The sequence below is a fragment of the Schistocerca gregaria genome, chromosome 2, assembly GCF_023897955.1.
Source record: "Schistocerca gregaria isolate iqSchGreg1 chromosome 2, iqSchGreg1.2, whole genome shotgun sequence".
Taxonomy (NCBI): domain Eukaryota; kingdom Metazoa; phylum Arthropoda; class Insecta; order Orthoptera; family Acrididae; genus Schistocerca; species Schistocerca gregaria.
Genome location: NC_064921.1, coordinates 608,838,982 through 608,854,644, shown reverse-complemented (window position 1 = coordinate 608,854,644; position 15,663 = coordinate 608,838,982). Strand labels below are relative to the sequence as shown.

At 43.1% G+C, this 15,663-nt stretch overlaps 1 protein-coding gene across 1 annotated transcript in view; it reads right to left on the bottom strand.

Moving 5' to 3' along the window:
- LOC126335894 (retinal homeobox protein Rx) overlaps positions 1-15,663 on the bottom strand; it is a 104,265-nt gene that overhangs the window by 60,891 nt on the left and 27,711 nt on the right. Inside the window, exons 2-4 of the mRNA XM_049999365.1 lie at positions 11,115-11,216; positions 10,913-11,075; positions 1,454-1,556 (exon numbers count right to left, since the gene is read on the bottom strand). Coding sequence (XP_049855322.1) covers positions 1,454-1,556; positions 10,913-11,075; positions 11,115-11,216 — 368 coding nt within the window. The remainder of the gene's footprint in view (positions 1-1,453; positions 1,557-10,912; positions 11,076-11,114; positions 11,217-15,663) is intronic.

The window sequence follows — 15,663 nt, the reverse complement described above, 5'->3', positions numbered from 1 at the left end:
ACATGCATGCATTCATGCATGCAAGCATTGCTATATCGTATTTATACACAGACACCGGGCAACGTCTTTCAGTTAAAATGTCTCCCCTGTACGATTCCAATGGCTCTGAGCACTATGGGACTTAACATCTGAGGTCATCAGTCACCTAGACTTAGAACTACTTAAACCTAACTAACCTAAGGACATCACACACATCCATGCCCGAGGCAGGATTCGAACCTGCGACCGTAGCAGCAGCGCGGTTCCGAACTGGAGCGCCTAGAACCGCTCGGTCACAACGGCCGGCTCACCTGTACGGAAACATTTCTAATGAATACACAACTACACATAATGCCAATGTATGGAAGTTTAGATCTAGCACTGAAGCGTGCTGAGATAGCCTAATGGTATGGCGGCCGCTCGCCATAAGCGAGAAAACCGTGTTCAAGTCCCATTCCAACACAAATTTTGATTGTCACGATTCAGTTACTCGTACAGCTGATTGTTATCCATATTTGCAACTGCAAATAAGTTTCATGTCAGTGAAAGATGCCGGGTTGTACCGCAGTTCGTAGATTATGTTCCAGTCATCTTATACAGATAAATACAGGTCTTGTGTGCTTTTCAAGGGACTCATATACTATTCTTCCTCAAAAATAGTGACAACGATGATCCAGGTGTAAGCGATCACGCACCCTCCTCTCCAAAGTAGATCACAAACGCTCGATAATACTGAGATCGGGTGACTGTCGTGGCCAGGGGCAACGTGATAATTTATGCTCGCGCTGACAGAACCATTCCTGGACGATGGGAGCTTGGTGAACATGGGTCCTGTTGTCTTGGAACACAGCATAACCACTGGGGGTATCATGGAAAAGACCTGATCAGCCAGAATGGTCAGACAATCCTTGGCAGTTATGCAACTTTTCAGAGTAATCATGGGACCCATGGAATAGCACCATATGGCGGCACAGATCATCACCGAACCTCCACCGTATTTCACTCTTGGGAAGTAGACTCGGCCAGATTTTGGGAACAGTGTGCAGCAAGACTCATCCGACCAAATGACTTTCTTCCATTCCTCCACAGTTCAGGTGCTATGGCTTCGGTACCACGTTTTTCGATTATGGGAATTTACATCACTGATGTGCGGTTTTCGAATTCCAGCTTGCCCTGAAATTCCTTGGCTTTGAAGCGAGTGTGACATTTAATTCTGCAGTCAATTTTGCCCCTGTCGTCCTCTTATTTTTCGTGACAATCCCCATCAATGACCGCCCGTGACGATCACTCAGCACACACTTTCGTCCGCGTTCAGACTTAGCGGATGATGTTTTCCCGCTTTCCCTGTATACGTTTTAAATTTTCGACACGGTGCCTCTTGGTACATGAAACTCTTTTGTTCGGCAGCATGGAATCAGGTATCTGTGTTTGTGATCCAAGCTCGATGTGAAGTCTGCGTGTAGTGTATAATTACCTCGTTTTCTTCTTCTTCACTCCGTTATTGTCACTCTTTTTGCTCTTCGACTCTGACTTCTTGGACGTCGTCGTCGGCGTCTGGGTAGGAGTCTCCATGGCTGCTGAAACATTTTAGCATGTCGCACATAAATTCATTACAAAATTATAAAGGTTGTATCATCTGTCTACTACCGCTATTACAAATTTTAAAGAAATAAAAAAGTAGATTCTTTGTATAGGAATGAATTCTAAAATATTTGAATAATTTTATCAACTCGTGTTTACACTCTCAGAAATTTCTGCAAAATACCTGTCACACTACATACACACATCTTGGAGAGTTCTTGACAAATGATTGCATCGAGAGACGGACGTGGAGCTATGAACGCAACTAAGTGACGCATTGATACAACCACAAGACATGCCTTCTCCAAGAGCAGTGTCGAAATACTCGTTCGGAATCAAAATTTTGGTTATCGGTGTTCTTCCTAAGTAACTTAAGGCGAATGCTAGGCTGATTCATTTAAAAAAGAAAACTGTCGGTTTCATGTCCCATCCTGTTTAAATGTGGGGGTATCCTATCACTGAAGCAAGCAAATATGTCTGTACCCTGGCATACCGACAAAGTTAATTTGACCCTCTATTGCATGACTTTTTATAGGAAACCAATATCAGTAAAAAATCAGGGGATAGAGCCTGACACACAAAATATAGGTCAAAAAAGAAACTTTTATTTAATTTCAATTTATTCAACACATTGATTAATTATTAATTGTTTAGTTACAGAGGCAATGAAACATAGTCTGTACTATCATTGAACATAAGAAATAATTCCTCTTTTATCTGATTTCGTGTGTGTTCACATACACTCGACCTTCAGAGAAAAGATTATCGATTTTGAACTGTTCCTGCCAACTTAATGACGCTAGACACAGTCTAGCTGGATGTAACCTGACTGTGCGTGTTACCAGACGGCTACATTAAACGAAAATGTTCAAATGTATGTGAAATCTTATGGGACTTAACTGCTAAGGTCATCAGTCCCTAAGCTTACACACTACTGAACCTAAATTATCCTAAGGGCAAACACATACACCCATGCGCGATAGCTTATAGAGTGCGATTACCCGTCCAAAGCTAGGGGACGTTAACAGGACGTCTGTCCTTCCATTTGATGGTATGATATGGGTGATTGAATTCAAACAGGAAGTACTTCTCCTGAAAGTCGTTGACGTGAAAGATGTCCCAAACTTGCTGTCACAAATGAAAGTTAACATTAAATAGGTGACATTGTAGGAATTTGGAAGACACCTTTGTGCTAGTAGGCGTCGTATTTGTTGAAGGTTGACTAAAACTAAATGTGAAAGAGAATTTCACGATGAAATCAGTTGGTTTTATGAGCAAATTTGTTACTTAAGATGAGACACGTGCACGATTTATAACTCCAGAAAATAAAGACCGCTCAAAGTGGTGGCTGTAAGCCGTTACTTCTGGCTTAAAGCGCTATCAAAGTCGAAATTTGTGCCGTTTAATATTAATATATGCTCATTTGTGAGCTTATTTTCCAATGTGAAGGTTTTTTTTATGCAAAGAATGAACATAGTGTAAATAAAACAAGTGTAATGAAGTCAGGTGATAATGAAGGAATTCGGTTAGGAAATGTGATGCTGAATGTAGTAGGCGAGTTTTACTACTTGCCTAGCGAAAAAAACTAACGACGGCAGAAGTGAAGAGGATATAAGATGCAGAATGCAATAAACAGAAGAGTTATACTGAAAATTGGAAATATACACTGCCTGATAAAAAAAAGTAAAGCATGCAGAATGTATGGTCGGATGGTCGGATGTCAATGTCACTTCGCACACGTACTCGCCATTGGAGCGCATGTAAATGAATAGAGTCTGTGACAGGTAGAACGGTCAGCAGAGTTCATTAGTGCTGATGGTGTTTCGTGTAGCTACCACGCCTGGTAGCGTGTAAAGGAGAGAGGACAGCATCTTACGTTGAGTGATAGCTGTGAAGGACACGAAGTTGTCGCGTCCTCGTGTGTGACTGCGTTTTCGGAACCTGACAGAGCTTGGGTGAGGGTGGGTGGGAGGGGGGGGGGGGGGGGGGGGGAAGGGCGCTAAATTGTCGGTCTTCCGTCTGACCGGCTGGTTGAGTAGTTTTGTAGGGGCATTCGGAAGTGACTGTGGCTCAGTGGTGGACAGCATGCCAACGTGAGGGCAGCCATTCTCGTCATTAAAGTTCCGGTCGACCACCCCTGACCAGCACAATGGAGGATTGCCGTATTGTACACCGAGCGCGTGGGAATCGTTACACATCTATGCATTTGGAATGATTCCGTGACCGGAAAGCATGGACAGGTGATGAATGGCTTCACATTGTGTTCAGCGATGCACTACCTCGGACGACAATCGTCGACGAGCATGTCGGCCACCATTCTTCCGACATTTTGGTAAGGCAGAACGATGTTACTTCTGGCACAGGTCATCCCCGTTTACAAGAAGGGACGTCGAACAGACGTGCAGAACTATAGACCTATATCTCCAACGTCGATCAGTTGTAGAATTTTGGAACACGTATTATGTTCGAGTATAATGTATTTTCTGGAGGCTAGAAATCTACTCTGTAGGAATCAGCATGGGTTTCGAAAAAGACGGTCGTCTGAAACCCAGCTCGTGCTATTCGTCCACGAGACTCAGAGGGCCATAGACACTGGTTCCCAGGAAGATGCCGTGTTTCTTGGCTTCCGCAAGGCGTTCGATACAGTTCCTCTCAGTCGTTTAATGAACAAAGTAAGAGCATATGGACTATCAGACCAATTGTGTGATTGGATTGAAGAGTTCCTAGATAACAGAACGTAGCATGTCATTCTCAGTGGAGAGAAGTCTTCCGAAGTAAGAGTGATTTCAGGTGTGCCGCAGGGGAGAGTCGTAGGACCGTTGCTATTCACATTATACATAAATGACATTGTGGATGACATCGGAAGTACACTGAGGCTTCTTGCGGATGGTGCTGTGGTACATCGAGAAGTTGTAACAATGGAAAATTGTACTGAAATGCAGGAGGATCTGCAGCGAATTGACGCATGGTGTAGGGAGTGGCAATTGAATCTCAATGTAGACAAGTGTAATGTGCTGCGAATACATAGAAAGGAAGAAAGATCCATTATCATTTAGCTACAAAATAGCGGGTCAGCAACTAGAAGCAGCTAATTCCATAAATTATCTGGGAGTACGCATTAGGAGTAATTTAAAATGGAATGATCATATAAAGTCGATCGTCGGTAAAGCACATGCCAGACCGAGATTCATTCGAAGAATCCTAAGGAAATGCAATCCGAAAACAAAGGTAGTAGGTTATAGTACCCTTGTTCGACCACTGCCTGAATACTGCTCAGCAGTGTGGGATTCGTACCGGATAGGGCTGATAGAAGAGATAGAGAAGATCCAACGGAGAGCAGCACGCTTCGTTACAGGATCATTTAGTAATCGCGAAAGCGTTACGTTGATGATAGATAAACTCCAGTGGAAGACTCTGCAGGAGAGACGCTCAGTAGCTCGGTCCGGGCTTTTGTTGAAGTTTCGAGAACATACCTTCACCGAAGAGTCAAGCAGTATATTGCTCCCTCCTGCGTATATCTCGCGAAGAGACCATGAGGATAAAATCAGAGAGATCAGAGCCCACACAGAAGCATACCGACAGTCCTTCTTTCCACGTACAATACGAGACTGGAACAGAGGAGAGAACCGATAGAGGTACTCAAGGTACCCTCCGCCACACACCTTCAGGTGGCTTGCGGAGTATGGATGTCGTGGAGTGAGGAGCCATCACCTATGACTTCACGTCTGGTAGGGACTGAGGGAACTCTGACGACACAACGATAGGTCGCGGACGTCCTGCGTTCTCATGTTTTAGCTCTTATGCGACATCATCGTGGTGCGACTTTTCAGCAGGACAATGCTCGTCCACACATGGCACGCGCCTCTGTGAACTGACTGCTTGGTGTTGACGTATTCCCGTGCCCAGCATGGTGCGCACATCAGAGGATAGAAGGTATTTATGACATCTTTCACAACCGAATTAGTCCGTGCATTCAGGCTTGAGGGGATACAACGTCGTACTGATAAGTGGGCTCATCCTTCCAACTCTTCATGAATTAGACTATTTCTCATCACTGCTGTAACATCAGACACCTTTTTTTCTCTTTTCTTTTTCTTGTTTGAAAGACATCATGTTTACGTCAGTGACTGTTAAACTTTTTATTTCCGCTATTGCAATTTCGGCCTTAGGCCATTATCAAGTGTAGATGTTTTGGCTTTAAGAAATGTCAACTTTATACAGGCTGACACATTTATATGTCCATATATCGTAAAACAGCACAGACATGTGTGCTCGCACTACGTAGCACCGTTACGAATGTATATAACAGCAAATGACAACGTCATATAAATGTGTCAGCCTGTATAAAGTTGACATGGCTTAAAGCCAAATCATCTGCACTTGATAATGGCCTAAGGCTGAAATTTCAATAGTGGAAATAAAAGTTTAACAGTCACTGGTGTAAACATATTGTCTTTCAAAAAATTTCACATTACTGTGTATCCCAGTTATGAAAAGTTAAGTTAATCAGATACGCTGTCAAACCGCTAAATTTCATTTCGTTTCCTCCTCACCTTGCGGCTGCATCACCTTCTTCTCCTTTTTTTCAGACGGTGTATGTTTTCCTGTTTTATTCTCCTTTTTTTGAATTTATGTGTCAACAGTCAAAACTGTTTTATTATAATTGTTATTTGAATTCATTGTATTTTTATTTAGAGGGTGTCCGGGAAGTAGGGACGAATATTAAAGTACTATAGAACATACAAAATTTATTGAAAATGTAGTTTTTTTTCACATACACATTGAATAACTTCTTCCAGTTATCTAAGAAAAATTATATCCACCAGATGACCACCCAAGGCCGCGCGGCAACGAGCAATGCGTTCACTGAAGTTCTCGATGACGTTTTCACAAACATCTGGTGGGGTGCCGTTAATAACCATTTTAAATTCAAACTTCAATTGGTGTATTGTTTGTGGTTTGTTCACATACAGTTTTTATTTCACGAAGCCCCACAAAAAATCACAAGGTGTAAGATCGCATAATCTGGCAGTCGATTCCTGGTTGCCACCCAAAGAGATAATTTTCTGAGGAAACATTTTATTCAGCAGAACAACCGTTTCACGGGATGTGTGACATGAGGCACCCTCTTGTCGAGACCAAAAATCGTCATTTTCATCAATAAGAGAGAAAAACCAACCAGAAAGCATGTTTCGGCAACAGTCGCCGCTCACAGTGACGGAAATTCACTCATCATTTTCACAAAAGTACCCTCTTGTCGAGCCAGGAGCCATTGAGCAAATCGATGTGTCTTTCCAAGACCTATAGGCTTCAGCTCTTGTGCAAGGTGAATGCATTTTCAGATCTTGTATTCAAACAGAACTCGGTGGTCCTGTTTCCTTAGCGATTGAAACACAACCCATGGCCTCAAACTTCCGGATCAACTTCCGAACTGATGATTCGTTTAGAGTAGCATTGTGTTCGTGTGTCACACACACTTCACACCGAGCGAAGTGGCGCAGTGGTTAGCACACTGGACTCGCATTCGGGAGGACGACGGTTCAATCCCGTCTCCGGCCATCCTGATTTAGGTTTTCCGTGATTTCCCTAAATCGTTTCGGGCAAATGCCGGGATGGTTCCTTTGAAAGGGCACGGCCGATTTCCTTCCCAATCCTTCCTTAACCCGAGCTTGCTCTCCGTCTCTAATGACCTCGTTGTCGACGGGACGTTAAACACTAACCACCACACCACTACACACACACTTCACGAACGGTTGCCGTGCGACTTCCACTGTTTTTGTAATAACTTTTTATCATTTCGATATGTTGCTCAGTTGTCATCTGCTCCATGGCGAAAATAAACATCAAACAACAATGCTCGCCACACAAAAGCTATCAGGCTGCTAATGGGAAAGATCCCAGATAACAAATATGAAAAAAACCATAGCTGCCAAACCTCATATGACAAAATGGCTCAAAATTCAAGTTTGTCCTTACTTCCTGGACACCCGTTATATAAAAAATTATGTTAACCCATTGTTTTAGATATGGGCAGTATAAAAAAAGAGCATTGGCTGTCGGGTAGGGCGAGATGTAATACCTGTCGTAATGATTTTTTGAATTTATGTGCCTCCAGGCCGGCCGCTGTGGCCGAATTCAGTTCGGAACCGTGCAGCTGCTACGATCGCAGGTTCGAATCCTGCCTCTGGCATGGATGTCTGTGATGTCCTTAGGTTAGTTAAGTTTAAATAGTTCTAAGTCTCGGGGACTGATGACCTCAGATGTTAAGTCCCATAGTGCTTAGAGCCATTTGTGCCTCCAGACAAAATTGTATTTTATTAGAGTTACTTTTTGAACTCTCTGTATTTTATGCAAATAAATTTTTGAATGATAATTAATTGAAACCCTCAGCTGCCGACAGGTGTCATTGATATACCTCGATGGGGACAGCTGAGAATGTGTGCCCGACCGGGACTCGAACCCGGGATCTCTTGCTCACATGGCAGACGCTCTACCCATCTGAGCCACCGAGGACACAGACGAATACCGCGACTGCAGGGACGTATTCCTTCCACGCTTCCCGTGAGACCCACATTCTCAACTATCCACAATCTACATACGTAATGTACCTAGTAGATATTTGCCCATCCACTCATTACTCGCGCACACTAAGGTGACGATTTCCCGTAAGAGTTCGGGCAACCTGTGCACATTCGCACAGACGAAGGTCAATGACTGGGTAGCCTTTAACTGTATATATATGAAGATAGTAACTGTTCTCGAAAGAACAGATACCTAGCCATTGAGCTTCGTCTGTGCGAATGTGTACAGGTTGCCCGAACTCTTACGGGAATCGTCACCTTAGTGTGCGCGAGTAATGAGTGGATGGGCAAATATCTACTAGGTACATTACGTATGTAGACTGTGGATAGTTGAGAATGTGGGTCTCACGAGAAGCGTGCAAGGGATAAGTCCCTGCAGTCGGGATATGCATCTGTGTTCTCAGTGGTTCAGATGTGTATACAGTTGGTGCAGTGGATATGGTTGCACCAGCATGGTAGCTCAGCTTGTTCGGTCAGGGGGCTACTTGCCCTCTGTAATAAAAAAAAAAAAAAAAAAAAGAAAACTGAGTAAAGGAATCAACGATCAACTTGAACGGATGTATTGTGACCTCCGCCCAGACCATACGCAACGAGCAATACCGAAAAAAAAAAGATGGATAGAGCGTCTGCCATGCAAGCAGGAGATCCCAGGTTCGAGTCCCGGTCGGGCCAAGCATTTTCAGCTGTCCACATCGAGGTATATCAACAACACCTGTCGGCAGCTGAGGGTTTCAATTCATTATCATTTATTCTAGAGAAGCTGCACGGTCATCAGTGGTATCTGTCCTTTCGAGAACAGTTACTATCTTCGTATATAATTTTTTTTTTAGCTTAACGCATTGATTTACATATGGGAAATAAAAAGTAGAGGGCATTGGATATCCAATAAGAGGAAATGTAACATTCGTCATAATGAATTTTTAAATCCGTGTGCCTCCAGACAAAATTATATTTTATTATAATTACTATTTGGATTTGCGTATTGTTATGTATTAAAAAAGCAATTTAACTTAAACCAAGCTTTTATTTAAGGGAAATAAATAGAGGGCGTTGGTTTTTCAGTACGACTTAATCCTATGGTAGGTGTGTGGAACTGTAAACAGCAACCTCCATTGGACTAATGCTTGTACATGGTAGAGTTAGATTAGAATGTATGTCGTTATAATTACATTCAGTTTACATGATTACTTATAACGGTACGAAACTGTGGAATTGTAATTATTTACAATGGTGGACATGGCGTTTGATCAATGAGCTGTTTATATAATGAGATTTTCACTCTGCAGCGGAGTGTGCGCTGCTATGTGTCTCGGCCCGGCACACAGTTTTAATCTGCTGTTTATATGTCTGATTCCTGTATTACTTTTATTTATAACACTGATGTTGACTGCACTGTCAGTCGATATCTAGATCTGCAATGCAATATAGAAGACAGATGATATTACGATGGAGGCCGACCTTCTTTCTGTCCTGTGTTAGAAGTATTTGTTTGGAGTATAAGGTTTGCATCAGTCAATGGTCACACAAATTTTATTTATTGAGTATACCAGTTTCACCTTTTCAGTCGTTGTCAATAGTCCATAATGCTTCTTTCCCGATGGCTGACCGAAAGCCGGCCGGTGTAGCTGTGCGGTTCTAGGCGCTTCTGTGTGGAACCGCGTGACCGCTGCGGTCACAGGTTCGAATCCTGCCTCGGGCATGGATGTGTGTGATGTCCTTAGGTTAGTTAGGTTTAAGTTGTTCTAAATTCTAGGGGACTGATGACCACAGATGTTAAGTCCCATAGTGCTGAGAGACATTTGAACCATTTTGCTGACCGAAAAGTCGATACCGGTATAGCCAATAAATAACATTTGTGTGAACACTGAATGATGTAATCTCCGTAGGCAAAATTAGTGAAATTACGGTTGGTGTCTGCCAATAACGTCCTAGATATTATTTTGTTTGGAGTGTTGCCTCACATGGAAGTTCAAAAATGGTTCAAATGGCTCTGAGCACTATGGGACTTAACTTCTTTGGTCATCAGTCCCCTAGAACTTAGAACTACTTAAACCTAACTAACCTAAGGACATCACACACATCCATGCCCGAGGCAGGATTCGAACCTGCGACCGCAGCAGTCGCGCGGTTCCGGACTGAGCGCCTTAACCGCGAGACCACCGCGGCCGGCCACATGGAAGTGAAATGTGAACGATTAACGGCGCAGACGAGAAGAAATATGACGCTACAGAGGAATGCTGAAGAATATTTAAGGATGGGATACTGAACAAAATAAATCCGTTGGCAGGAATCGTTCAAAAATGGATTAAATTGCTCCAAGCACTATGCGACTTAACATCTGAGGTCATCAGTCTCCTAGACTTAGAACTACCTAAACCAAACTAACTTAAGGACATCGCACACATCCGTGCCAGAGGCAGGATTCGAACCTGCGACCGGAGCGGCAGCGCAGTTCCGAACTGAAGCGTCTAGAACCGCTCAGCCACAGCGGCCGGCAGTTCATTCAATACATCGTGCTTATCAGCCATTGAGGGCTGGTCCTGGGACATCGAAAGGAAGTTTATTTGGTGACAGAGGGGTAGAAATTATAGTGGGATATAAAGGTTGATTACAGTAAGGAGCCTGAAATGGATTGATGCTGCAGTACTTGTGCAGCATAGAGTGGGGTGGAGAGCTGCGTGAGACCAGTCTTCAAGAATAACAATCCAGGACAGGTGGATTTCGTAGTTACATCACAATACGGGCTGCATGTGAGTGTACGGCGTACACACCGGAGACGATGAAGGTCTGCTGTTGCTGCTGCTGCTGCTGCTGCTGCTGCTGCTGTGAGTCGGCGTGCTGCAGCAGCGGATCATCCTTGCGCTTGGTGGCAGGCTGAGTGACGAGCGGCGGCGTGGGCCCGGGGCCCGCGTCACCAGCCGCGCCGAACAGCCCGCCCCCGCCGCCCCCGCCGCCTCCGCTGCCTCCGGCGCCGCCGTCCTGGCCCTGCCCGCCTCCACCGGAGCCGGCGCCGGAGCCGGCGCCGCCGTCCATCTTGCCCAGCAGGATGTCCGAGTGCTGGAGACCCAGCATCACCTGCACAGACCGGTCACCGCTGTAAGCTGCTCAAATTGCAATCCACAAACCTGACACATCTCCATGATGACGAGCAGCGTCTACTTTCATTTTCAACTTCCTTCTCAAAAGTTTTGGAAAATATACTGCATTTAAGAACAGTTCAACACGTCTGCACGGTGTCCGGCCATTTGCCACGCCGGACATTTGCCACGATTTTACCTGCCCCGAAGGGTTGGGTCCCTCGTCTCCCCCTCCTCCCCCTCCTCTTCCTCATCGCTTACTGAGCCTTTCCGCTGGTTTACTTAACGTGGAACCAGAATCTCTTTGGATTTTCCGCCGCATTTCTAGACGGAGTTTCGTTGTGGATACTATCAAATGCATCTCGCAATGAAATCCGCACCAAATTTCGAGCCTCAGTAAAACTTCGCCAGTCTTGGAGATTTTGCGTTCGTCTAAATTATACTTGCCTTTTTCGGTGCTCCTGCATCAGCTTTCTGTCGTGTTTTGTGTACCATGGGGGATCAGTTCCGTCTCTTATTAATTTATTTGGTATAAATCTCTCGAGTGCTGTTGATACTATTTCTTTCAAATTAAGCCACAAATGGTCTTCACTTACATAGTTTGGAGGGATTGGAGACTGTCTCTTACAAAGATGTCAACTGATTTTTTAGTTGCTTTTATAAATAGGTATATTTCGCGTTTAGATTTGGTGAATTTCTTTGTTCCGGAACTGAGCCTCGCTACGACTGTAATCCCTGTATCCGTCGTGATGCTCAGGATTATTTGTAGCTAAGAGGTCAAGTGTGTTTTCGTAACCATCTACAATTTGAATGGCCTCGTGAACTAATTGTTCAAAATAATTTTATAAAAAGTATTTAAAACAATTATGGAAGTTGTTTTCTATCTACAATAGGGTCTGAAATGTATTTTTGTCAACATACGGAAGATAAACTGAAGTCAGTGCCAACTCTAATTGTATGAGTAGAGTACCTATTTGTGATCAGACTCAAGTTTTCTTGGAACTGTCCAGCCACTGTTTCATCTGAGACCGGGGATCGGTAAAAGGAGCCAGTTATTAATTTATTCCGGTTGTCGAATTTAACCTCCGCCCAAACTAAGTCACAGGAACTATGTGCTTCAATGTCGCTTGTGAGCTGGAACGCACATTACATTATTTTTCCTTAAGTTCTGCTTCTTGCTTCTGTTGTAGTGCAGACCTTTACAATTACGGCTTTGCCCTCCAAAACCTAGGATGCTTAGAACAACAACATACGTTACAAGCATAGCATTATGTATTACTTCATTTCCTTATTTCTAACATTTTAAAATTGTACGTCGACTTTAGATGATATGTTAATCATAGATTATCTTATCTCTATTTAGTGAACGTATTTTCAGTCATGTTTTGAACATTGTACTTCTACACTTTATTAACTAATGTTTCGCCGCAAGGGATATCGCATTTTAGAGGGTAAATTAATATGGAGGATGTCGTTCTTTTTTTCAAACATTCACATACCCATTTCTTCTTTACTTATTGTCTTTTGGGCATGTAGTTGTAGTAATTAAAGTAGGCTCAAATGCAGTGATCAAAAAGAAATGATTAGCGTACATTCGCATTCTCTTTGCATCGTTCCTTTCTTGTTGCTCTCATGGCGATGGACTGTTTCTAACGCAATCAGTAAGCGTGAAAGGAAGCTACCACACAGACAGAGGGATCTGTTGTTGTTGCTGTGGTCTTCAGTCCTGAGACTGGTTTGATGCAGCTCTTCATGCTACTCTACCCTGTGCAAGCTTCTTCATCTCCCAGTACCTACTGCAACCTACATCCTTCTGAATCTGCTTAGTGTAGTCATCTCTTGGTCTCCCTCTACGATTTTTACCCTCCACGCTGCCCTCCAATACGAAATTGATGATCCCTTGATGCCTCAGAACATGTCCTACCAACCGATCCCTTCTTCTGGTCAAGTTATGCCACAAACTTCTCTTCTCCCCAATCCGATTCAATACTTCCTCATTAGTTATGTGATCTACCCATCTAATCTTCAGCATTCTTCTGTAGAACCACATTTCGAAAGCTTCAATTCTCTTCTTGTCCAAACTATTTATTGTCCATGATTCACTTCCATACATGGCTACACTCCATACAAATACTTTCAGAAATGACTTCCTGACACTTAAATCTATACTCGATGTTAACAAATTTCTCTTCTTCAGAAACGCTTCCCTTGCCATTTCCAGTCTACCTTTTATATCCTCTCTACTTCGAACATCATCAGTTATTTTGCTCCCCAAATAGCAAAACTCCTTTACTACTTTAAGTGTCTCATTTCCTAATCTAATTCCCTCAGCATCACCCGACTTAATTCGACTGCATTCCATTATCCTCGTTTTACTTTTGTTGATGTTCATCTTATACCCTCCTTTGAAGACTCTGTCCATTCCGTTCAACTGCTCTTCCAAGTCCTTTGCTGTCTCTGACAGAATTACGATGTCATCGGCGAACCTCAAAGTTTTTATTTCTTCTCCAAATTTTTCATTTGTTTCCTTCACTGCTTGCTCCATATACAGATTGAATAACATCGGGGAGAGGCTACAACCCTGTCTCACTCTTTTCCCAACCACTGCTTCCCTTTCATGCCCCTCGACTCTTATAACTGCGATCTGATTTCTGTACAAATTGTAAATAGCCTTTCGCTCCCTGTATTTTACCCCTGCCACCTTAAGAATTTGAAAAAGAGTATTCCAGTCAACATTGCCAAAAGCTTTCTCTAAGTCTACAAATGCTAGAAACGTAGGTTTGCCCTTCCTTAATGTAGCTTCTAAGATAAGTCGTAAGGTCAGTATTGCCTCACGTGTTCCAACATTTCTACGGAATCCAAACTGATCTTCCCCGAGGTCGGCTTCTACTAGTTTTTCCATTCGTCGGTAAAGAATTCACGTTAGTATTTTGCAGCTGTGACTTATTAAACTGATAGTTCGGTCATTTTCACATCTGTCGACACCTGCTTTCTTTGGGATTGGAATTATTATATTCTTCTTGAAGTCTGAGGGTATTTCGCCTGTTTCATACATCTTGCTCACGAGATGGTAGAGTTTTGTCAGGACTGGCTTTCCCAAGGCCGTCAGTAGTTCCAATGGAATGTTGTCTACTCCAGGGGCCTTGTTTCGACTCAGGTCTTTCAGTGCTCTGTCAAACTCTTCACGCAGTATTGTATCTCCCATTTCATCTTCATCTACATCCTCTTCCAGTTCCATAATATTGTCCTCAAGTACTTCGCCCTTGTATAGACCTTCTATATACTCCTTCCACCTTTCTGCTTTCCCTTCTTTGCTTAGAACTGGGTTTCCATCTTAGCTCTTGATGTTTATACAAGTGGTTCTCTTATCTCCAAAGGTCCCCTAATTTTCCTGTAGGCAGTATCTATCTTACCCCTAATGAGATAAGCCTCTATATCCTTACATTTGTCCTATAGCCATGACTGCTTAGCCATTTTGCACTTCCTGTCGATCTCATTTTTGAGACGTTTGTATTCCTTTTTGCCTGCTTCATTTACTGCATTTTTATATTTTCTCCTTTCATCAATTAAATTCAGTATTTCTTCTGTTACCCAAGGATTTCCTGCAGCCCTCGTCTTTTTACCTACTTGATCCTCTGCTGCCTTCACTACTTCATCCCTCAAAGCTACCCATTCTTCTTCTTCTGTATATCTTTCCCCCATTCCTGTCAATTGCTCCCTTATGCTCTCCCTGAAACTCTGTACAACCTCTGGTTCTTTTAGTTTATCCAGGTCCCATATCCTTAAATTCCCACCTTTTATATTTATACTTGGCAGAACTAATTACAAACTGACATAATCGTCTGTGTTGCTTTCGTTTCCCAAAAGTTATAAATATATCTATTTTGGAAAAGAAGCTCTGTATTTGGACAAGATGTCGAAGAAGAAGGTCCCTTACGTATACTGGTTGTATCGAGTAAGATGTAGAGACGGCGGTTTGAAAGTGGACAGAAGTAGGAAGGGCGTACCTTAACTGAGGGATCGCTACCTGGCGACGAGGCAAGTGTGGCAAATGTCCGGCGTGGCAGATGTCCGGCATTCGTCTGCACAACTTGACTTGCAGAAGAGCTACTCCACTGAACACGCCACTTACCATTAGGCTAAACCCTGGAGAGTTGGGCCACTTTTTCTTCTTCAGCATAAAATACTTTTTTTAACTTTTTTGACTTCTGCCAGCGCATTTGAATAGCGTGTCATATAAACTTAACTGAAATATGTTATTGAGGCAATGCTACTTAAAATACGAAAGATATGATAAAATGAAAAAATACCTGAATGGTCCATCTCATCCATAGGTGTGTGGGTGAGATGGACCAGTGTACTGGATGAGATTGATCGCATCAAAACCGCTATATATGAGGAAAAGATTCAATTAAAATTCCATATTTTTGTTTGTAATATGTTGT